This window comes from Cyprinodon tularosa, unplaced genomic scaffold (assembly GCF_016077235.1).
Source record: "Cyprinodon tularosa strain WSP-4 unplaced genomic scaffold, ASM1607723v1 ctg154, whole genome shotgun sequence".
Lineage (NCBI taxonomy): Eukaryota > Metazoa > Chordata > Actinopteri > Cyprinodontiformes > Cyprinodontidae > Cyprinodon > Cyprinodon tularosa.
Window position 1 is genome coordinate 1,867,640 of NW_024038375.1, and position 25,091 is coordinate 1,892,730.

The 25,091-nt window shown below is 37.7% G+C and overlaps 2 protein-coding genes across 3 annotated transcripts; one reads left to right on the forward strand and one right to left on the reverse strand.

The window, feature by feature from the left end:
- The first annotated feature begins 3,863 nt into the window (after window positions 1-3,863).
- nuak2 (NUAK family, SNF1-like kinase, 2) lies at window positions 3,864-19,748 on the forward strand. 2 transcript variants are annotated; one of them, XM_038279940.1, is made up of 6 exons: window positions 3,864-4,052; window positions 9,557-9,677; window positions 9,984-10,135; window positions 15,952-16,017; window positions 16,845-17,097; window positions 17,186-19,748. In XM_038279940.1, the coding sequence occupies exons 1-6, from the start codon at window positions 3,864-3,866 to the stop codon at window positions 18,214-18,216; spliced, it is 1,812 nt and encodes a 603-aa protein (XP_038135868.1). In that variant the 3' UTR covers window positions 18,217-19,748. The 2 variants fall into 2 exon arrangements, with proteins under 2 accessions (XP_038135868.1, XP_038135869.1); XM_038279941.1 differs by lacking the exon at window positions 3,864-4,052 and adding an exon at window positions 8,296-8,325.
- A 244-nt stretch (window positions 19,749-19,992) lies between these two features.
- Window positions 19,993-24,292, reverse strand: ccnd3 (cyclin D3). The gene is made up of 5 exons (XM_038279837.1): window positions 24,036-24,292; window positions 23,721-23,936; window positions 22,427-22,589; window positions 21,615-21,757; window positions 19,993-20,301 (listed from the first exon to the last, which is right to left on the reverse strand). The coding sequence occupies exons 1-5, from the start codon at window positions 24,255-24,257 to the stop codon at window positions 20,149-20,151; spliced, it is 897 nt and encodes a 298-aa protein (XP_038135765.1). The 5' UTR covers window positions 24,258-24,292; the 3' UTR covers window positions 19,993-20,148.
- Between the last annotated feature and the right edge of the window lie 799 nt (window positions 24,293-25,091).

Below are 25,091 nucleotides of genomic sequence, written 5' to 3' on the forward strand. Positions count from 1 at the left end.
TTTTTGCAGTGTACCAACGAAAATTTAAATATAATTGCCACCCCAATATTCACTGAAAAAATAATCGCAATTTTCATTTTTGGCTAAATCGTTTTTTCTGTAGTTAAAACTTGGAATAGGTCACAACATGAAAATTATCTCCAATAGACCCCTGCTAAATGCTGAGGTCTTAAAAAAAAACAACCAATTTATACAAACGGAGCGGAGCACCTTTTCTCACAGGCTGCTCCAGCTCCGCTGTCGAAGGGACAGATACAGGAAATCTTTCCTGCCATATGCCATCACATTGTACAATAAAAAAATAAACTCTTGTTTCAGCATATAGTAACCAGCACTGTACTGTACTGCACTTCATGTTTTTAATACATTATTTATAATCTGTTCACTGCACCTTAGGACTGTTCACTGTACTTTTATAATGTAAATACGTGTGGATGTTATGTGATTTGTTACTTTTTCTTTATCTTATTGTGTTGTGACTGTCAGTATGTGTAAAGCTGCTGCTACACTACAATTTCCCAGCTTGGGATAAATAAAGTAAATCTATCTATCTATCTATCAAACTTTCCCAATTTTCCTGAAATTATTGGTCACATATGTAGCTAGGATTGTGAATCGTGACTATGACACCTCATTTTATACTGATTCAGACCTTTAATTCCCAAATCAAATTGCAATAAAAAAATAAAACCAAACAATAAGTAATAAATCATAACTCTTAATACATTATTCATATAAAAATGGTCACATTTATAGTCACAACATTTAATTAAAATTTTTATACTTTTTGTCCTTTTCTTTCTTTTTTTTTTTAAGTGCTGATGATCTGGTATTTTTTTCTAGGTCATGTGTTTTATATTGCTCTGGATTTTAGTCACAACTGTGAGACTGAGGAGAGGATTCCCTTTATTTTCATTGTTCATCTTGTGCACAGTGTTCTTTTACATGCACGAGTGAATAAACGTCTGGCACATCTCTCTGCCAAAAAAAAGCAAAAACAAACAGTCTGCCTGCGGGTGGTTAATCCTCATACAATGTGAGGATGAGCAGCTACTTTTTGAGAATTAAATCTGATGAAGCTGATCACAACATCCGCAAACATCCATCACCTGTAGCAACATGTTACATATATATAATATATGTATATGTGTTCACCAAACATCTAATGTAAGCAGACAGTATTGAAAATAAAGAACAATACATTTTGACTGTACATGTTAAAATCAGTTTGATTTCAATGGAGTGATCCAAAACACTTAACCTACTTTCTGAAAGAGAGGGCACAATGCTGACCTCTCGTGGCCCACAGCTGCAGGAGCAGTTTCAAAAATCTCCTAGATCAGTTTCTCCAAACCTTTTTTGACTTATATTCTCATTTGGGCCTTTTTTCTTACCACGAGTACCCCTCTAAGTCAAAAGTATAGATGATTGTCCAAATGGGGAATGTAAAACAACTGAAATAAAGACTATTTTACTTAATCTTTTAATTTGAGCATTTGATTTTTCCAATTTTATTCTTTACATCTAAAAAACAACATAATTAAGTTACCTGGAAGTTAGTAAGGAATCGAAATAAAATTATACTATAAACCTGTATTTACAAAAATGGAGCTCCCCTGAGAACTCCCTTATAATCACATTTAAACTTGATGAATTTTGAACATATACAGAACAAAAATCATACTCAGACTGACTTAATTAGTTTTTCATCAAGACAACTGAGCTGCTTTGATGAGCTTCGATAGCTCAGGTGTAGAAAAACATCTGATCCCAGGCTGTTCTCTACATCCAGTCTGTTCCTCTGCTTGGTTTTGATGTGTGTCAAAGCTGAATGTGACCTAAAAAAAAACGTACTTTTAGGTTGAAAAGAAGTTTTTTTATTTTTTTGTTGGATCCTCGCAAAGCAAAACAGATCACAGCCCTATTTTATTTCACTACCTAAGAAATCAAATATTGTCATGTACCCCTTGCAATGCACATGGTATGGAATCTCCAGCAGGGGCAAGCACAAGTTGTGGCAGCGGCACCTATCTACTGCATCTGGGGGGGTGCCGCTATCCAGTGGCAGATACAACTACTTTGGAGGGATGCCAGACAACATGCTGCTGTTTGAGGGAGATGCCACTGGGTTAGTGTAGGCCTACCATAACCTCATACCTGCAGGGACAAAGAAAAAATACATTAGCCCTATGTGTAGCCTATTCCAGAGGGCATTGTCAAGCTTTGTCCACAAAAACACTCCACTAATACTGAAACCATATGCTGTATGGCAGGGGTCATCGACTTTTCTCAGGCTAAAGACCCCCAAACTGATGGTGAGATGGAGCGGGGACCCCCTAATTATATATATTGTATGAAATTGTGTTTTATCAAACTGGTTCTAGTCACTCTGTTACAGATGGAGTAATGTAATGAAAGTAATTTCTCCCTGGGATTATTAAAGTATTTCTGATTCCTCATTGATGGGACAGGTGTTGTGAATGAAATGGTGCCCAGCTTCAAAGAGCTCCTGTGTGTCGCCGAATGTGTGCAATGATGACTGAAAGACATCTTCTGCCTCCATTTATCTGTTTCCTACAGTGTGTTGAATTTATGTTAATGTGTATTTAAAGGCATTTCAATTAGTGGAAAAAATTGTAGGGGGGGGTATTACAAAAAAGGTCTAATCACTCAAAACCTTTGCCCGTGGACCCCTTAGGAGTTGCAGACCCCCTGTTGAAGACCTCCGCTGTATGGTATACCAGGGACAGTTATAGACTACTATGCCGAAGAAGGTGTTTAATTGAATAAATAATGTTTTCCTTTATTTAATGAAACAAAAACAGAAAGGAAAAAAAAGAGGACTCCACGTTATATAGGCATACCGGTTTAATTCAAGAGTATAAAAAGTGTTAAAACACTTATAGAGATAGATAGATAGATAGATAGATAGATAGATAGATAGATAGATAGATAGATAGATAGATAGATAGATAGATAGATAGATAGATAGATAGATAGATTAGATGAGCTTTATTGATCTCACAGCGGAGAAATTCACTGGTCACATATTGGCATAGTACTTAAATAAGGTGCAAACAAGGAGGAAGAGGTGCATTAGGAATAAAAATAAATAAAAATAAAATAGATAGATAGATAGATAGATAGATAGATAGATAGATAGATAGATAGATAGATAGATATGCATTTTCCTATATTGATGTATTTTTAAAAAGCATATAAAGATATGTTAACCTATAAGGATTATTTGCAGATTTTACAATATTACAGTAAGATACAATCTGTAGAGTTTCACGTGATAAAAAATAAAGAACTTTGTAAACATCATACATTAGAAAATATTAAAAACAAATTCCTTTCCCTAATTATCTCCCCGTGGTTATTGGTTGATGCAGTGCTTTGTCATAATGTTGGTGCCGCTTGTTTTAACTACCTGTATACCGCGACTGTGAGCAACAACAAAAAGAAAGTCATGACAGAAATCGGACAATATATAAACAAACACGCAATGATTAAATCCAAAGGAAACAAATAAATATAGATGAGAAAAACAAATATCTAGGTCGCTTTGTTTTAATAAAAGATAAAGAAACCCAACACTCCGCGGCGCTTCCTCTAACACCACCTCCCCGGCTGACGTGTGTGTGTGTGTGCGGGCGGTGCTTCTCTCTCCGGAGATATACCTGCTCAGAGAGCACCGAAAAGCCGTCCTCCCCACACCCCCTGCTCCATGGTTTCTATCTGCTTTCCTTCACTCGATCAGAGCAACCAGCTTCTCGAAGGGGACGGTAGAGAATCCCAGAGTGTGTGGCATGGTTCAGAGGAACACCTGCGTGTGAGAGAAGGTAACACAGACCCTCAGCATGGATGCCCCTCACGCTGTCTGCCCTCCACCTGCGGGGGGAAACGCTCCTTTTGGGAGAACGAAGAGGCAGGCCGTGAAAAGACACCACCACAAACACAACCTGAAGCACAGGTACGAGTTCCTGGAGACGCTGGGCAAAGGGACCTACGGAAAGGTGAAGAAAGCCAAGGAAAGGTCTGGGAGACTGGTGAGAGGACATTCTTATTTACAGTCAATATTTAATGGTTTGCAGCCTGCTGCTGGGTGGTCACCTGTTTACAGCCTGGTATCAGGTAGCTCTGGTTTCACTTTCTGGAAAACTGACCTTGTACTACAGCCTTTGCTAACAAATAGACGCATATATTTAAACATCCATCTAGATAAAAGGAATAGTAAATAAAATACTTTCAGATTTAAGTTCTGGGGCAAACATCTTTTCCATTGTCATTACTTACCTACTTTTATCGATAATCATTCTGCATAAAACTGATATTTATAAGTAATAATATCTACATTGATTATTTAATACGTTTTTATTGAAATTGTTATTTATCTATGATTTCACTGAGGACTCCTAGATGACTTGCAGAGTCATAATTTTCATAATTTTCTCTTTACCCCATATAACACAAAATCTAGTTCTGAAGAGAGCATGAATTTTGTACTTATCATCTTTGATGTTAGTATATTCATGTGTATAATTAACCAGTGTTTTTGTTGTCAAGAAATTATGAATATATAAAAAATAGCAAGTAATATATAAAAAATTAAATTAATATTAGACTTGAGAGTATTACTGCTGCCACCCCACATGGTCGGGTTGGCTAATGATTGGCTAAGAGTGGCCATGGCCACCCCTGGCCCCCCATCTAGCTCCGCCCCTGAGCAATTCAAGCACTGAATCGCCCAGTTTGTTTGTTTTTTCAGTCGACCAATCAGTGACCGCATTTGGCAGCTGTGCAAATGTATTGTTTTCTCAGTGCTTTCAAATAACTAACAGCCGGTTTAACATAATCACTTTGATTTGACGCGCACACATGAGTCATACCTAAAAGGCATTGTGTTGGGCCGAAAGAGGTGGCTCTTCCCCCTCAGGAATCTGTGACAGGAAAGTTTAGAAAAGTTCCTGATGCAGGAAGGTGGGGGGGAATTTCAACACTCCCTTATCAGATGAACTTTGATTGCCTATGACCAGAAGAAAGAAAGCATTGAACAGGAAATGGAAAGTGAACCAAAGTTGATGTCTGATTTCAAACGGCGTATTTAAAACTGATTTATGCTCATATTAATGGAATAAAGGAATACAAAAACATATAAAATGTAATTTTTTTGCAAATCTGACTGACTACAAAAGAGTATATCTATTTACATTTTTTAAGTAATCGCAAACATCAGCTTTCTGGTTTCCAATAACGTTGATATGCATTAAGAGATGTATAACTAACCTTTTAACAAAGCTGTATGAAGCATGTATAAAAACTGTACTGCTCCTCTCCCAGCATGCTTTGCTTCGTTTATGAAAGAAGGCAGCTAAACTTTTCCTTCAGCAAAGACAAATGTGAATAAACCAGATTGAAGCCCCCCTATAGAAATATACTTTTCAAAATAATTATTATGCTATAAAACCATGTTTATCTGATGTTTATATTTTGTATTTATTGTAGTACTATTGACATTTTTACAGAAGTTGGAATATTATCTTCTGTGTGGGTGACTAATAACAAATTAAGATCATGTTATAGGTTTTTATTTTTCTGTTCATCCTGTAGGTATTTTAACTTGAGCTTATCAAACCACTAAAATCTCATACCTACCAATGTCTGTTCAAAGCTTTTTAACAAATGTTTTGTGTTCAATTTTAAATTAACCAACCATATTGCCATGACTACAAATGTGTTATTCATCCTCATATATTTTTTTCATGAAATGTCAACCAGTAAAATGATTCAGAGCCCAAATGACTGCATTAGTGAAAGCTTTAACATTCTAAAGACAAAGATTCGATATTTATCTTCAGTGAAGTATGTCCTAAAAATAACTGTCTATTTTCAGCATTTGTAGTGCATCAGTTTATCTGATTGTTTTCTTTTTAAGTGTCTGGGAAGAGGCAGAACTGTTTGTTTCATACTACGGAAGCAAAGATCAGGAATTTCCCGTGAGCTCTTGAAGCAAACATTAAGTGATTCAAGTTCAGTCTTGTCGCTTCATCTTTTCCCCTGTTTCCGTCTGAGCAAAACAATTCTCCTAAGAAATGAGTAGTTGTCTCAGATTCATCCCTGCAGTCAGCCTCCTGACTTAATCTCCCTCAGGCCATTTCTTGAATAAACAAGAGTCTGAGATAATACCAGCCAAAAGATAAATAAAAAAATTAAAAAGACAATTATTTACCTGTTTTATGTTAACCTGCATTTTCACTATGACTTGTGTCTAATAACGATGGTTTGACTCTGGAAGTGGCAACACAATGGATGTCCTCATCACTCTTATTTTATCAGTGCTGCTCCTGTTGTCTGAGCGAATACATTTGATTACATAATCTAGTTTAGATTGGGGGTCAGCATATGTGAAGTGCCTTGCATTACATACCAGCAAGTCTGTCCTAGAATGGATTATAACAAGCATGCTAAACTTTATGAGTTCTGGAAGAATTGGTTTCATTTATTGATTTAAAAAAAAAAAAGTAACAGATTTGTTAAGCTGAGTGGAATTGCTTGAAACTACTTGCCGTAATCTCAATTGTATACAAAGCTTTTGACCCATGTTGACAATCTGTGAAAAGAAAACAGGTGAAAGGATATCATCCCAACTAGATTTCAGGTCAGAAATGATAAAAGACTGAAAGGAATTTTTATTACATCCATGGGAATTGTCCACAGAGAAGTTAAGATTATTGAAGGTTTGGTTTGCTGTGGGGCATGTGGATGTTATTTAAAGTAAAGTAAGAAGCTTCAATGTGATTCTTGGCATAAAAATCCCAGAATATGTAGTTTAAGGAAATTAATAAATGGTTTGTCATGTATGTTGTGTTCATATTCAAGATTATCATCTCCAGAAATCCATTGCAAGTTTTCATTGAATAGAAAATAAATTTACCTCCTAATATTTAAGATACTGTTTTTATGTGAGCAGACAAGTTTACAATCAATGACTTGACTTTTGATATTTAGCAGCTTAAAATGAGCATAATTAGAGTTTTTCTGGCAATGCTAAAACTATATTTTGTGAACTAAACTACAGTGTAAATTTTTTGATTAATGTCAGCCTAGATGTGTGACTGAACATTGCCTTTTTTCTTCTACATTAGCTGCATGTTAGTGTGCTACCATTAATTTATAAGGATGGTTTAAAACAGTATTTAAACCCATAAAACTGATAATGTAAAGACTTTTGCTTCCTTTTAATATGATTCATCAAACCCATTCAATTTTGTTAATTAATGATGATTTAAACTTCTTTTTTGTTTTTCATCAGTTGGTAGAGCTTCCTTGTAGCTATGAGTTGTTGGCTGTCAGTGTTGTTTTGGTATTAAGAGTTTTATTTTTGTGTATTTTTGTAGGTAATATAAAAATAAAGCAATCGACATTCAGTTTATTTTAAATAGATTTTGGCTGCTTATTAATTGGAGCCTAAACCCTAAAATTTGTGGCATCAAAAACAAAAGATGGCTACTTCTCAGAACATTACTCTTATTTAAAATTGTTTTTTAAAGGAAAAACCTTTCTTCTCTTCATTTTTTTTTTATTGATCAGATTTAATAGATTTCAGTTTATCATTTTGTGAGCTTGTCGTTTTTAAACACCATAAGAAATGGTATTTTCTTTAAATTCTGATGTTATAGCGATACGATTTGCAAAAAAGAAGTTTTTGATTTTAGTTTATCAAATGTGTCCAAGTACTTTTTAGATGTAAAATGTTTCAGTATAATTCCTTTTTAAAAGATTTAAAAAAAAAATTTTACGTTATATTTTAATTCTTTATATGCATTTTACCGCTAAACAAAGCTTTATTTTTTTCCTCTGGATCACAGCTAGCTGCTTGATGCTGAGTGAGGTGAAGTTTATGACTTGGTGTGTATTTGTAGAGAAAGATGGTGTGAAATGTGATCAATTCACCCAGTGGTTGTGTATTGTGTGAAGCAGGTTTGCGTCTAACAAAGGCGGCTCACAGTCTGAAAACCTCCACAGGGGTGTGAGGTTGTCATGGGTTGGATTTTACACCCTCCTAAAGCTATGCTAACAAACGCAGGAAACGGTCAGTTCCCGGAATCAGGAGTTTGGTGTGAATGTGGTGCTGACCCCGGAGAAAACGCCAGACAGTGTGACTCATGGAAAGAGACTGCCGTTTGTCGAAAGTGATTTATCAAGTTGCTGCTTTACTCATTCTCCTGAGTCTGCAGCCTTGAGGGTTTAGAGATAAGCAGAGAAAAAAAAAAGAGGACACCCCCCGGCTGGGCCATCTGCCGCCTCATGAAACCCTTAAAGGTTTGGTTGGACTGATGACGCACATAGAGGAATCCCAGGCATTTGAGCTGCAAATACACAACCTTGACACACAAAAAGTAAAACTGACTCTCTAAAAAAAGAAAAACAGACCCAATGGTACCCATAATATGGGCCACATAGAAAATTATAGTCGACAGTTTTGTTTTTTTCTTAAATATCTGACCTTTTGTTCTCTCTGCCCCTTTAGAAATGGCGCTACAGTTTTTGGTCCACTGCGCTCTGCTGCTGTTCAAGAATTTCATTGTTATTAAATGATGGCCTGTTTGTAGATCTTCTATTGAAGTGTGGCTATCGTGGCTCCAGGTCAATTTATTCTCCCACTAATTTATACCCTATTTCACATAACTTGAAATTCTGTACTTTTTATTTCTAACAAAAGAAAAAAAAATTTCATACCAATTTTCCTAAAGCATGACATATAAATATCTTTTTCAAATCAAATATTTTCATAACCTTTGCAGATAGATCTAATCTAAAGTGCTCAAATCTCAATTTGAATGCATTTTAAGTCTAAAAATAAGATCTAAAAACATTGTTTTAAACCTATTTCCTATTTATTATGCTTCAACACCTTGTTGAGGCAAGTGTACTATAATATATGTCAGATTATGATTCTTGATTCAACCAAACTAACTCATAAACATTTTCTTACAGCAGAAATAGGTTATGAAACATCTTCCTGCTGGGTAAGAATTGACACAGGATTGGTCTTAAAAAAAAAATCTTATTGTAGCAGAGATTTGATGATGGCTTCTAGCTAATTAGTCTGATTGTTATAAGCTACAAACTGGTATTCATAAGAAAATACTAAATTTTCTCCATATCTTGGAAATTACTCAAAGAAGGAAAACATAAATGCATAACAAGATCTAATAGAGCAACCAAAACACGTACTATAGTGTTTACCACAGCTGGACCTATTTTCAATTGGATAAATTGGTATTTTTCTCCAAATACAAGAACAGCGCTGTAGCTTGACTAGTGATGTATAGCAATGGGTTGGGGAGGGGCAACTCTGTACCATGCTTTGCAATCACTCTGATAAATTCTCTGGCCTCTCATTAAAAGGAAACCATAGTACAAATGTGACAGCAAACTTTTTGCCATTTTATATTTGTGACTTTTTATAGCCTCGTTTTCTGTGTAGTTAAAAAAAATAATAATAATAACCTAATCCAAGTATTTAACTTCTCTTTTTTTTTTTTTTTAGGTGGCCGTGAAATCAATCAGAAAGGAAAAGATCAAGGATGAGCAAGACCTGGTTCATATTCGCCGAGAAATTGAGATCATGTCCTCACTGTGTCATCCCCACATCATAACTATTTATGAAGGTACAGATTTAATTCCACTTTTTAGGAGGCTTTACGGTAACTATGTGCTATCAAAAATAAAACCTATCTGGGGAAAGAAGATTAAAAGTGGATTCAGAGTTTAGTCATCAAGGTCTCTGTGCTAAGGACTCAATGCAGAATTACCCCAGCAGCTCTGAGACCATGTGTTGACTCTTGTCCTCTGTCTTAGTCACCTCTGATGAGTTGTCGCCATCAGCGTTTCTTTGTCCTCCGTTTAAAACTCTGTACCTCAGTATCTTACAGTTTTGGTTAAGCAAAGGTTTTCTTTTGTTTTTTTCCTTTTAGTTTTTGAGAACAAGGACAAAATTGTGATAGTGATGGAGTATGCTAGCCAGGGGGATCTGTACGACTACATCTGCGACAAGAAGAACCTCTCCGAGCCTGAAGCCAGGCACTTCTTCAGGCAAATAGTGTCTGCTGTGCACTACTGCCATCAGGTAGGACTGATTTCCTGCATTAAAACATGATTTCACAAGTTTTTTTTTTTTTTTTTTACTTTTACAGAATGACTATGACCTGGATGACTGAGAATCTTCAACAGCATGATTTCAATAGGTGTATCAAGGATGAAATTAGATTTTTAGTGTTATAGGCCTTCCAGGCCAGTACCACCTCTAAGATTACATAATGGGCATTATTCACTATCATGGTGCAGCTCGGAACAGGGAGACTGTGAGAACAATGTCAGGGAAATGAGCAGAGCCAGCATTGGGGCTAAAGGCCAACTCTCCTGACACAAACGCACACACATGGTTTAACGGTTTAATGAGGGCGTAAATGAACAGAAACAGAAACTTTAGGGCTTTCTATTTTTTATAGCAGTCTGTACTTCAAACTGCATCATGAATATGTGCCAGGAGGAATTTACTGTGTCACTTTCTCCGCTGCAGACTCTGTTAGCCATATGCTTCATTTTACTTTTATGGGCTTCTCGTCTCTTGTTAAATATTTAATCTTTTATGCTTACATAAAGTGAAAGATCATCTACACCTATGTTTTATTACTTAAAATGTTAGCATTGAAGATTATTTTTTTCTTTTGTTCCTTTTTAGAAGTAAACTCAAGGGCATAATCTGGTAGTTTGTTAAAAAAAAACATAACAAAGCAAAGTATTTTTTTTCCTCCAAAGGTAATTTAATTTGAATTGAAAGGTATTCCCCCCTGCTGAGTTGAAGACAAAAAAACATGGCTGACATCCTTGACAATTCAATTCAATTCAGTTTATTTATATAGCGCCAAATTCACAACACATGTCATCTCAAGGCACTTTACAGTTCAACCAGATCATACAGTCAAATTGATACAAAGTTTTCTATCTAAGGAAAACCAGTTGATTGCATTGACTCATTGACTCAAATACAATCCCCCACACTAAGCATGCTTGTAGCGACAGTGGAGAGGAAAAACTCCCTTTTAACATGAAGAAACCTCCAGCAGAACCAGGCTCAGTGTGAGCGGCCATCTGCTGAGGCCGACTGGGGTTCAAGGAGACAGAAGCAGAGATACAAAAAGCAGCTGTAAAAGGCGGCCCCGTCCAGGAAACACACAGCCAGGCAGACGAGCTCCAAGGCAGCTCCCATGCCAGAGGACGAAGAGAGCACATCCACTCAGTCACGGTCAGAGAAACAGGACCACACTGGAAAACAGGCCGATCTCCAACATCTATTAACAAGGGTGTTGATAGAAGCAGCACAGCTGATGTTTTTTTTTCCAGGATGACGTCACAACCAAACAGGAACAGACGAGGCAAAGCTACTCTGAGGAAAAGCAGAGAGAGCAGAAGGTTAGAGATTGAACTAACAGATTCTGCAGAATAGGAGAACAGAGAGAGAATGAAGCAGAATGATGAAATGGGGGTCCCTATGTCCTCCAAAAGTCTAAGCCTATAGCAGCATAACTATAGAGATAGCTCAGGATAACCTGAGCCACCCTAACTATAAGCTTTATCAAAAATGAAAGTTTTAAGCCTAGCCTTAAAAGTAGACAGGGTGTCTGCCTCACGGACTAAAACTGGTAGTTGGTTCCACAGGAGAGGAGCCTGATAACTAAAAGATCTGCCTCCCATTCTACTTTTAGAAATTCTAGGAACCACTAGTAAACCTGCAGATTGAGAGCGAAGTGCTCTGTTAGGAACATAAGGAACAATCAGATCTCTGATATAAGATGGAGCTTGGCCATTTAAGGCTTTATATGTGAGAAGAAGGATTTTAAATTCTATTCTTGATTTAACAGGAAGCCAATGAAGAGAAGCCAGGATAGGAGAGATATGATCTCTCTTTTTTATTTTCATTAGAACTCTGGCTGCAGCATTTTGGATCAGCTGAAGGCTTTTAACTACAGTTTGTGGACTTCCTGATAGTAAAGAATTACAATAGTCCAGCCTTGAAGTAACAAATGCATGGACTAGTTTCTCAGCATCACCCCTGGACAGGATATTTCTAATTTTTGCAATGTTCCTCAGATGAAAGAAGGAAATTCTAGAAACCTCTTTGATATGGGATTTAAATGACAGGTCCTGATCAAAAATAACACCAAGATTTTTTACTTTATTATCTGAAATCAGTTTAATCCCATCCAAATGAAGTGACTGGCTAATCAGTTTCTTTTTCAGAGACTCTGGTCCAAAGACTATAACTTCTGTTTTGTCTGCATTCAGAAGCAGAAAGTTAAGAGTCATCCAGGTTTTTATGTCTTCAAGACATGCCTGTAATCTATGTAATGGGTTAGCTTCATCTGGATTTATAGACAGATATAGCTGGGTATCATCAGCATAACAGTGGAAATTAATCCCATGCTGTCTAATAATTCTACCAATTGGGAGCATGTATAAAGTAAAGAGAATTGGTCCTAGCACTGATCCCTGTGGTACTCCACAGGTAACCTTTGAGCGTGTTGAAGATCTATCATTAACATGAACAAACTGAATTCGATCAGATAGATAAGATTTAAACCAGTCTAGTGCTGTTCCTTTAATTCCAACAAAATATTCAAGTCTTTCTAAAAGAATATTATGGTCAACTGTATCAAATGCAGCACTAAGATCCAACAGGACGAGCACAGATACAAGTCCATTATCTGAGGCCATGAGAATATCATTAGTGACTTTCACCAGAGCTGTTTCAGTGCTATGATGAGCTCTAAAGCCAGACTGAAACTCTTCAAAAAGTTCATTATGGTGGAAGTGATCGCAAACTTGTTTGGCAACTACTTTCTCAAGAATTTTGGATAAGAAAGGAAGATTGGATATAGGTCTATAATTGACCAAGTCATCTGGGTCAAGAGACGGTTTCTTAAGCAGAGGTTTAATTACAGCAATCTTAAAAGCTTTAGGTACATATCCCTGTAACAGAGATAGATTAATCACATCTAAAATGGAGGAGGAGATCAAAGGGAATACCTCCTTAAATAACCTGGTTGGAACTGGATCTAACATACAAGTTGAAGGCTTAGATGAAGACAATAATTTTGCTAATTCAGAGAGTTCAACTGGATCAAAGCAGTCTAAACCCGGCTCAGATTCCATGACTACCTCAGGTACAATCGCGGATAGAGGAGTGCTTATGATCTTATTTTTAATAAGATCAATCTTATTTATAAAGAATCCCATAAAATCATTGCTGCTAAGAGCAGGTGGAATGGACGGTTCAACAGAGCTATGGCTCTGGGTGAGTTTGGCAACTGTATTAAAAAGAAATCTAGGATTATTCTTATTCTCCTCTATTAATGAGGAGAAGTATGCTGCTCTTGCTTTACAAAGGGTCCTCTTATACAGCAGTAAACCATTTTTCCAGACTAGGAAGGACTCTCGCAGGCCTGTGGAGCGATATTTTCTCTCCAGTTTCCTAGCATTTTGCTTCAAAGTACGCAGCTCTGCATTAAACCAAGGAGCAAGCTTTCTATTTTTAACGGTTTTCATTTTCAAAGGAGCTGCGTTGTCTAAGGCAATACGCAGAGAACTAGCAACCCCATCAACAAAATCATCAACCTGTGAAGGGGAATAAGCTAAGCTTTTGCACTCTGCAGCACTGCTCAGTGACACAGAGCAGAGAGAAAGTGAAGCAGATTCTTTAAAATTTATAACTGCACTATCTGATAAAGATCTACTAAAATTGAACCTTCTTTTGGGGGAGGAGAACTCTGTTAAAGTAATCCTGAAGGTTATTAGAAAGTGGTCAGAGAGGACAGGGTTGTGAGGAAATACTGTTATTTCTTCACATTCTATGCCGTATGTCAGCACAAGATCCAAAGTATGAAGATGAGAATGCGTGGGACTATTCACATTTTGAACAAAGCCAATAGTGTCTAAGATAGCATTAAAGGCTGCTCTTAAGCTATCGCCTTCAATGTCAGCATGGATGTTAAAATCTCCCACTATGATGACCCTGTCAGTATTTAATACCAAATCAGAAAGGAACTCTGAAAACTCATCTAAAAATTCAGAGTAAGGACCTGGTGGACGATACAAAGTTACAAAAAGAAGAGGTTTTCTTGCCTTGAAATTTGGATCAGGGAAATTAAGGGTTAAATGTTCAAAAGAGTTGTAGGTATTAATTGTTTTGGGAGTAATCAGTAAGTCAGACTGGAAGATTGTTGCTACTCCTCCTCCTCGCCCAGAACTTCTGGGGATGTGAAAATTTAAATAGCTTGAAGGAGTTGCCTCATTTATGCTCACATAATCCTCTTGCTGCAGCCAGGTTTCTGTAAGGCAAAACAAGTCAATGTGATTATCACAAATCAAGTCATTAACTAGTAGACTTTTAGAGGAAAGCGATCTTATGTTAAACAGACCGCATTTAATTGTTTTAACTTTTTCCCCAATTGGAGTTATTTTGATTTTAATTAGATTATCATGATTTACTCCTTTGGGAATCTTTGCTAATTTATTAGATTTTGGTCGTGGGCAAGACACTGTCTGGATGGAGTAAAGAGTGGGTAACAGTAGAGAAGCTGCAGAGATGTGTGTTAAACTACAACTCTGCTTCCTGGTCTGCACCCTGGGTGGTCAGGGTTTTGGAGGACTAATAAATGTGGCCAGATTCCTAGAAAGAAGAGCTGCACCATCCAAAGTGGGATGGATGCCGTCTCTCCGAATCAGACCAGGCTTTCCCCAAAAGGATTGCCAATTATTAATGTAGCCCACGTTGTTTTCAGGGCACCACCTAGACAACCAGCGGTTGAATGACGACATGCGGCTAAACATGTCATCACTGGTCAGATCAGGGAGGGGACCAGAGAAAATTACGGAGTCCGACATTTTTTTGGCAAACTTACACACCGAAGCAACACTAATTTTAGTGACCTCCGATCGGCGTAACCGGGTGTCATTACCACCAGCGTGAATAACAATCTTACTGTATTTAACCTTATCCTTAGCCAGTAGTTTCAGGTAGGATTTGATGTCGCCCGTTCTGGCCCCCGGCAAACATTTGACTATGGTCCCTGGTGTCTCTAATGCCACGTTTCTGACTATGGAGCTGCCAATCACCAGAGTGGGCTTCTCAGTGGGTGTGTCACTGAGTGGGGAAAACCGGTTAGAAACGTGAACGGGTTGGTGGTGACCAGTGGGCAGAGATCCACGACTACGCTTTCTGCGTACAGTTACCCAATCGCCTGGCTGCTCAGGCACTTTTGGAGGACAGCTACGTGGGGGGCCTACTTCAACAGCCTGAAGCCTGGATTCTAACTCTGACACCCTCGCCTCCAAAGCTACAAAAATACTACACTTATTACACATCCCATTATCACTAAAGGAGGCAGAGGAATAACTGAACATCTGACACAGAGAGCAGGAGAGAGGAGAGGAAGAAGGAAGAGTTGGAAAAGAGTCAAGGGAGGGAGAGAGAGAAGCCATAGCAATGCTAAGCTAGCGCTAGCCTAGGCTAGCTACTTCTTGCTATCAGAAATAAAACCGTGTGAAACTGACAAGTGCTCAGTAGAAAAGTGCAGCAGAAGGTGCTATGTTTTAAAGTAGTCAGTTAGAGTTACTTAGATACAGAGATAAAATAACTTAACTTCAGATGGAGATCCTCTGAACAGCTGCACACTCAGTTGCACACTCAGTTAATCCAAACAGGAAGTGAACAGGTCCAAACAGCCAAAACAAGAAAGCCAAAACAAGAAAGCCAAAAAAAAAGCGACCTTTATGTAGGGCATCAATTTTAATGTTAACCGATGAGCTGTGTTGAAAAAAAGGAAATATTATACTAAAATGTGTCTGGTTTGTAATTTTTTTTTTCTTTTTATTTCCTCCTAGAATGGAATAGTACACAGAGACCTGAAACTGGAGAATATTTTACTAGATGGAAATGGCAATGTGAAGGTATGCATGCTGCGTTTACGTTTTATTATTATTTACACACAAGAACTTATCAGACTTTGGAAATTTTAGCAGAATTTCTCTCTTTTAGCTTCAATTTTTATATTTTAAAAGTATTTTTGGAATCTCTTACGTGATTAAGACTTTGTTTTTATTCTTAGAGTGGCTCTTAAAACTGCATTTACACTTGGCAAATATACTAACTGTGTTTACACCTGCTAAATTACTAAGCTGTATTAAAGAAGGAATAGCTGGTTGTATAAATGTCCATACTTTTGTTCATACAAATGTTTAGAATCATTTGTGCATGTGGTTTTACATGTAAGGTTGCAGGAAAAGGGACCCTTTGTCGTTTTTTTTTCTTCTATCATATGGTATGAACTGTTCCAAGTGTCAGCTAGTTTCGTTCCCAAATCTTCAGCATCCAATTATCAATGTAATGCTTTACCTGACATTTAAAAAAACGGATGACAACTATATATGTGGGATGCTGCTGTGTTCCTGCTGAAAAGACTTGCATCTTTTACTCAAGATGCTTAAAAAAGATTAAGTTTAATTATGGGCACACTTGTGAACTGCTTTTGTTTTTATATAAGTTTTTCCCCAGTCTGATTTGATTTTCCGTCTTGTGGTACAGGATGTAGGTCACATTTAATGTTGAAATGGTTTTATCATAGACTGATGTTTTTATTTGCAAAAATGTTGAACAAGGGTTGAATACTGTTTGAATTAATCTTGAACAAGAAGTCATCTCTAATAGTGGAAAGCTGAAATGATCATGGAGGGTAACTGGAAATCTGCAGTGACCTTTTGATTTCATCTTCTCTCAGATTGCTGACTTCGGGTTGTCCAACCTCTACCACGGGGATGAATATCTTCAAACCTTTTGCGGCAGCCCTCTGTATGCTTCCCCAGAGATCGTCAATGGGCGGCCATACCGTGGGCCTGAGGTGGACACCTGGTCCTTGGGTGTGCTGTTGTACACAATGGTTCATGGCACGATGCCATTTGATGGACTCAACCACAAAATCCTGGTCCAGCAGATTAGCACAGGAAACTACCGCAAACCAAACAAACCTTCTGGTACATCTGAAACCTGGTTTTTGCTTGTTATATTTATGTCCAATTGTAGGTTTTGACTGATGACTTCTTCCTTCTTTTGTTCTTACAGATGCTTGTGGACTCATTCGTTGGATGCTCATGGTGAATCCTGAGCGCAGGGCTACAGTTGAGGAAGTTGCTGGACACTGGTGGCTAAACTGGGGCTACCAGCAGCCACTGCTCTGTGAGAGGAAGGACAGTCTGACAGAGCAAACCTCTCCGCCGGTATCCCCATCTACACCCAATCTAACAGGGCTGGCTACTGTTGCGAGCTGGCTGCGCCGTACATCCAGACCTTTATTGGAGAATGGCTCCAAGATGCGTTGTTTGCTACGGTCGCAGGTCGGCGGAGGCGATGTGGTTCGACAGCGCTCTCTGCGAAGGTCTCATAAGGAGAACAATGTCTCCCAAACATTTAATGAAGCGAGCACTGATTCTCGGCCCTGTAAGGGTATTCTCAAGAGACATAATAGCATAAAACAGAAGACTATAAATGAGTGTCCAACGGTGGGTTCACTGAATTCACTAAACATTTCTCAGATCCCTTCTGTTGCAGCGATGCCTCGTAAAGGCATTCTAAAGAAACCCGTAGAGCAAGAGTCGGGGTATTATTCTTCTTCACCGGAACACAGCGACTCTGGCTGGGTGCCACAGACTAAAGAATGTCCTTCGGATCCACCCTGTAGGAAGGGAATCCTCAAGCGAAATGGAAAGTTTTCTTCAGGTGGGCTTCAAGAGTTTGGCTCTTTGGATCAGCTGGCAGCTTCTCTACCGAGAGGGGCCCCCATGTCCAGACCAAGTGGGGCCATCAGTGAAGATAGTATTCTGTCCTCTGAGTCCTTTGATCAACTCGACCTGCCAGACCACGTGAGACCCCCGATACAAACGGACAAACCAGCCAAAACTAGCATGAGAGGCAGCATCTCTGCAGACAATCTGTTGGACATAGCTGAAGACCGGATCCTGGCTGATGGCGCACTGAGACCGTGGGACTGTTATGGGTCCGGAGTGGCCGACAGTGCCTTCTCCATCAGTGACTGCGATAATGTGACCGAAACTTACAAACAGGCCATGGTTATACGGGGATCTGGAGCAAGCTAAGGGTCAGTCTAAAAATGGACAAACATAGCCTAATGAGGACACGGCTGGACTGGTGGAAATACGGGCTCACGTTTACTTTCTGGAAAACTTGAACTACACCGTGCCAAAAAGGGAAGATATGCTTACAAAGATCAGGTTTTATTTTAGATGTTTGATAAAAAAGGTTTAACTTAGAAAATTACACTGGTTTTAATATTATTTCAACTAAACAGACCTGCAGATCAGTTAAACATTATTTTAGGGGGAAGAAAATATCTAAAGATGAAAATTTGAGAGTCCTATTGTATATACCTGTAGTGCCCGATGACTTTATCCCATTTTAACCAAAACTGTGGTTTGGAGACGATATTTCCACAGCCGTCGATTTAAAGACGATCTTTCATATTTGTCCTAATATAGCCAGTGTTTGATGAGGGGCTACTTTATCACATCGACTTTGATTTTAATGCCATTATCGTGAGTCAACACTGTTTTTTACCTGTTTAAGATTCAGTTAATGATCAATAAGTAGAAAAATCAGGTTCAATGTTACGATTACTTGTCTGCTGTTTTAAACTTGAGATTTTTCTGTGTGCAAGATGACATCTTGTAGACCAAAGAGTAAGAGTAAGTTGTTGGATAAAAAAAAACAAGTGCCAAGATTATGTTTGCTTGCAAGTGATACCTAGTCTTGGTGTTTTTGTTTTTCCATTAAATTATTTGTTTGGATAATGACTTTGGGAAAAAAATGATGTGGTTTAACTGGTGCAACCTGCTTTGCCTCCAGGCTTGCACTGATTGCCTTTGACTATTTGCGTGCATGATGCAGGCTTAGTGAGGGTGAGGCTCTTTGAGTCCTTATTGCTGGGAATATAAACCTGTGTTTGTATGTCCCGGCATATCTGCAGTAAAGGTGAGGCATTGAGAGTTGGCTTTTTGGAGTATTCTGTATTCTGATCTTCATTAACTCATACTTGAAATGAATAACCACATATGCACATGAAATGTTTAATTAGGGCTGAAGTTTTTTCAATGCTACTTTCATATCAGCCTAATTTGGGGTATCATTTTTGTTTTTTTTATTTATTTAAAAAGGGCAGGAGATATGTCTGTATTTTTGTTTTTCTTTGATTAAAAATGTATGCATGATGACACACAAATTGCCTCTTTCTATTGGTAATAATTTAGGCCTAGCAGAACAATTTAATGGCCGCTTTAATGTTAAAGCTGCATATACATGCTGCTATTAAGAAAAAATCTGTAATTTTAAATAAAGGAATTGTTATTTTGGCTCATCAGGAACAGACCGTCTGCATGTTTGCACTAGGAATCCCTTTCCACCTGGAAATCATTTCCACATCTCTACAAATATGCTTTCAGTGATTAACTTAATGTAAACGTGGTCATTTTGTCATCTTTTTCTTCAGAAAAGGTTGAAGTTTGCAGGCTTTTTCTGTGTTGTTATGGTGTCTGTTTGCTAAAGTCTCTGGCATATCAGTTTGCTTGATCCACATACTTGGACAAAAGAATAAAATAAAAAATCAAAGAACTCAGTTGCTGACTGTTTTTTGTGACCCACATAGGATTTAGATTTGTTTTTTTGTTTAAGTTTGTTTTGGAGTCATTATGGATGTTGAAATCATGCAGAAATGTCAAGTTAAACTTATCGGAGCTGCAGACGAGGTACAAAGAAACTCAAACACATTGCAGTAGAAAGGTAAACATTGCTGTCAAGCCTGAAGTGGAGTCAAGTATCACAAGAGTAAAGACTACTCTGCAAGCACAGTCAGAAATTTCAGAGCTATTTTTAATGCAATATAAATCAACATTTTGAGAACAAAAAAAAAAAAAAAAAGAATTTGGGAAATTGATGCCTTTCAATTTCGTTGCTTCCCGAATCTGGTCTCCTGAATAGGCAGGGAGGAAGGCTTAAGCTTGGTTTCCTGGGATGGTTTAAGCATTGTCAGGACATCCTGGATGTCTGCAGGGCTGTAGCTGATCCCTGAACTGTATGTTTCTGTCCTGCTGAATCTTATCCTGGAAACAGCAGGGCAGGTTGAACTCCAACACGCTTCCTAGCAGCTCGCAGCAGCAGAGGATGGTATTCTGTTCAGGGTCAGATTACAAAACATCGTTGACACATTTTGGATAGCGGTATACATTAACACATAGAAATGAGCTATATCTAAAAAAAAAAATATGGGAGCATTGAGATCAATGAGGATATCAAAAAGTTTATTTCAGCAATCTAATTTTAAAGGATTTTAAAGTACTAATGACAACTTAAAGGTAATTTATCTGCATCTCAAATCCAGACTTTGTCTAGACCAATCCGACACCATGGGGTTTTTTTGTTGCTTTTTTTTTCTTCACTTCCCTTCCACAAAGCCCAAAGTTCAGCCTTAGGATTTTCTCTTACAATGCAAAATTCAGTTAAATCAGGATCTTCGGTTTACTCGGCTAGTGAAACATCAAATTAGACTCAGACTATCACATTATACCCATTCGGAGTTTAAGAATGGTGCTCTATTAAAAAAGAATAAATATGCATTCACATTCACACTAGATGCAAACCTTTACATAGAAGAATAAACAATATTTTACTACAAGTTTGAGGATCATCACATTTTATTTACAAATGGCCTTTTATGTTCTTTTCCATCCCCAGTTATCTTGACCTTGAAACTCTTTCATGAGCGCATTTTTTTGCCCAGCCTCTCTGATTATTAACTCTGACCTTAACTGAATCAAATAACTCCTGAAAACTTTAAATGTTCTTCTAAGCTCTTTTCTGACCTCCTGGGTGAAGTGTGACGACACTCCTGTTGTAATCTTATGTTGAGCATTCCTGGGAAAGTTCACCACTGTTCTATGGTTTTATTATACATATGGACAACAGCTTGTTGTGACTTTAGAGCTGTGCAACCCTTTTAATAACTAATTCATTATGGTTCCTCTGATTACTGTTTAATTTTGTGTGTTTTTTTAACACCTAACAGGTTAGATGAGAGCTATTAAAAATTATTCTTTATTTAACAGTTCTTAAGTTAATGGAACCAGTGGCATCAAATCAAATATGATTAATTACTGTTAATCCATGATTAAAGAAGGGGATAATTATTCTTTTACATAGGCCCAATTTAGCCTGAACAAGGTTTTTTTTAAACTGAAAGTGAAATAATGAAAATAAATCATTTAAAAACCACTTCAAGGGATTAATAAGAACTTTTTGTATTAGATTTTATCATTTTTTTTATGCTTAAAACATTTAAGTCTGACCAAAAAAATATATATAAATGTCTTTTTTTTTTGGCTGATGAGGAAGTTTTGGGGGGAAAATGCTCAAAAACATTCTGATCATTGTTGACAGGGCAAAGTCAAAGTAATAGTAGCAAATTCTGGTTAAATATTACCCTTACCAGATCAGTAGCCAACAGGTTGGCCAACAGTTTAGCAACTGAATCAGATGAGTCGTGTCTGTCCACCATCTTTAGCCTGTGCATAGCAGTGCTGACGCAGGCACATGTAAGAGTAGAAGGTAAGAAGGCCAAAAACCTGCAGTCTAAAGAACAAAAAGAGAGTGGGAGGGGGTTACTGGTTTTAATCATTGCAAAGATTTCTGAGATCCGCAAAGCAACACTGAGACACACCCTGAAAGACAAACAGAGAGAGGAAGTCCTTTCTCAAAACCTGTCCACCTAATATCTTAACTGCTGCAGGCAGGAGAAATCCTTAGACACATCCATTCTGTCTTTGTATCGCACATTTTTCAGTGAAGTAAACTGTTGAGATCTGGGAATTCTTTTACTTGTATGTGCTGTAATGCTATAGTCTGTTTAAACGGAAACTAACCAAAGGTATCCTTGTGACCTGCTGCCTCTGGCAGCATCACAGAGATTCGTGGGAACTGAGCCAGCTGAATAGTCGGACCCAGGTCTTTCAGAGCAGAACAATGTAGGATTACACAAACTCAGCTCCCTGCTTCCAAAAACAAAGTGCTGACACACTGTGACCAAAGTAGCCATTGCTGCCAACTGTTCTCTGCTCCAAAGACAGTGTGTAACAATTTAAAACGTGGAAAATGCTTGATTATGTTAGTTATTCACTCACTAGAACCATAACAGAGATCCCTTTTATTGCAGTGAAATGTGTTTACCAAGTAAATCAACTTTTGTTCCTCTTTATTTTAGCCAACCATCTCATGTGTAGGTAACTGAATTATGTAACTTACCCGTTAGCGCCAGAGCGATGTAGGAGTGAACATGCCGGCGGATGAGCTGGAGGTGAGGGGCCCGGACAAAAGGAACAACATGAAGAATTGGCTCCAGGAAGTCAGAGGGGATCACAGAGGCTAGACACCAGTCTAACCTGGACACCACCGCTACCTCCCACTGCTGCAACATACACATTCCTTTAAAGCAATCCACCATTATAATCTCACAGCGGGACCTTCACACACAAGGCCATTAGATATTAATACCCTTGACCCCATGTTGACACTCAGGAAGGACGTTATCCTTCCAGAGCAGAGTTAAAATGCAAAGCTCCTTAGTCATGCGTGCCTGAATACGATTCAATCACACTGGAAAAAAATCAAAATCTAGATAAGTAATTTTTTTTTCTTAAAATAAGTGCATTTGTTCTTGAATTGAGGAGGAAAAAGAGACATTTTGCCAATGAAACAAGACAATTTACACTTAAAATAAGAAAAGACAATTTCTTTGTCTTATTTTAAGTGAATAGTATCTTATTATCTTATTTTAAAAGTAAAAATACTCATTCTATTAGCAAACTATCTCATTTACCTACTCCAATTGAGGGTAAATACACTTAATTTAAGAAACTAGATTGTTTTTCTAGTGCATCGACATATGCTGAAAAGAAGTTCCAATTATGCATTTTCGAAATCATACAAAAATTGACTTTAGTGATGGTTTAAACTTATAACATTGTAATTGATTAATGCTGTATGATCTTTTTAGGTTATTTTCTTCATTATTTGTTCATAATATGATGATTTATTTAATGTTTTAATGTATTTAATGAAGCTGTCCTTGTTAAATCAGAAGCTGTTCTCCATGCTGTCCTCTGGGAAGAGGCTTCGCAGCATCTGCTGCAGGTCCAGCAGGTTCTGTAATAACTTTTTCCACACTGCTAACACACTGGTGAACTGTTGAAAAAACTCTAAATAAAGTCAGAAATCGAGACTCTGCATCAAACTGATAACATCCAACTAATAGAACTCAAATTAAATGTTTTTCTACTTCATTTTTGCACCATATTTATTTGTTTTAGCGCTGCTCTGAACTTCCATATCAATGCCTTTTGGGGGGGGGTCTTCTGGTTCCCATAATGTCTTTTAAAATAATTCTTCAGATAGTAATTTGACTTTTGTAGAAATTGCTTAAAAGAAAAATTCAGCTTCAAGTACACATGTTCATGTAATTTCATATAGTGTATAGTATTGTTCCTACATGTATTTTTTAGACGCTTCACATCAAATATGCAAGTGCTAGAAGATTTACCAGGATTTCTGAGGCTGAAACTGAGTTTTCTGTGTAGAAAGAAAGTTTTTCAGCTGTCAGAGGGACTGTTTCTCTCATTTTGGAGGCCAGAAACATGCAGACGGCCCCTAAAAGCTGCAGCTTGGACCTCTCAATAGTGTAGCGGCTCAGGTAGGAGTCCAGGTGGAACACCGCCTGGGGAAACACTTCCTCCTCACACAGCTGCTCCTCACACACCTATTAAAAAAATTATTTATTTTATAACTTTGTAATAATAATAATAAAAAAAAACGACTTAATTTTGCTATTGTTGGAAATAAGACACATTTGACATGCCCTGAATATCCAGACTGTAAGTATCTTCCTCATATGCGGTTGGATGTCCCTCTGGACCTCCCAAAGGGAGGAGGTGGACATGCTGCTGCCCTCCTCCAGGGACCGCAGGTTCTCCAGGACTCTGAGGTCCCCGATGACTGAGGGGTCTGTCCCTGCTCTGGGGACCACAACCTGGCCTGAGTCAGCAGGTTCAACCCCTGAGTCGTATTTGAAGCTTTCCATCTTTCCTTGCCAGTTCTGAAGCCGGAAAATTAGCTAAAAACGCCTCTTCTAGCTAGCATTAGCTGCTTAACCATGCGTGTTGTTACCATGGTGATGGTAGCTGCTGGTGCCGCAAAATGTTTTTAACCCCTGATGTTTTACCGACATTTCTATTTTTATAGTAATACTGAAACATACGTCATTAAAATATGAATACTACGGGAAGTTATCTAGCATTAATTTAAAGAAATAGTTTTTAAAACACGAACGTCATTAAATTACCCTTGCTCACCAGGGGCGGAGCTAGATGGGGGCCCAGAGGTGGTGGCCATGGCCACCCCTACCATTTATTTCCCCTCTAATACAGGTGATGGCAGCAGTAATACCCTCAAGTGGAATATTCAAAACATTTTTCATATATTAACAATTACTTTACCACAAAAACACTGGTATATTATGCACACCAATATACTAACATTAAATATGATAGGTACAGAATTCATGCTCTTCAGAAACAGATTTTGTTATATGGGGTAAAGAGAAAATTTCTCTGCAAGTCACTTAGGAGTTTTCAGTGAAATCATAAATGTTTTAATAAAAACTTATTAAATAATCAATCTATGTAGATATTATTACTTGTAAATACCAGTTTTATGCAGAAGGATTACTGATAAAAGTAGGTAAGCAATGACTATGACTTTATTAAAAAATATGGATGTTTTGCTCGTTAATTTTCCTGTTGGAACAGTGCAGATTGCCGTAGGCCAAGCTGTATTTCTTTTCAAATAAATTTTTTTATTTACTTAATTTTACATGTATTTTAATAATTCTATGGCCAATTTCCCAATTTAATTG

Bases quoted from the DNA above. Each gene is read 5' to 3' on its own strand.
- nuak2 (XM_038279940.1), top strand. From the start codon at position 3,864: ATGGATGCCCCTCACGCTGTCTGCCCTCCACCTGCGGGGGGAAACGCT. The intron at 4,053-9,556 runs GTGAGAGGACAT...TTTTTTTTTTAG, and splicing joins AGGAAAGGTCTGGGAGACTG to GTGGCCGTGAAATCAATCAG. The intron at 9,678-9,983 runs GTACAGATTTAA...TTTTCCTTTTAG, and splicing joins CATCATAACTATTTATGAAG to TTTTTGAGAACAAGGACAAA.
- ccnd3 (XM_038279837.1), bottom strand. From the start codon at position 24,257: ATGGAAAGCTTCAAATACGACTCAGGGGTTGAACCTGCTGACTCAGGC. The intron at 23,937-24,035 runs GCATGTCAAATG...TTTTTTTAATAG, and splicing joins TTACAGTCTGGATATTCAGG to GTGTGTGAGGAGCAGCTGTG. The intron at 22,590-23,720 runs GTAAATCTTCTA...TGTATGTTGCAG, and splicing joins TTTCAGCCTCAGAAATCCTG to CAGTGGGAGGTAGCGGTGGT.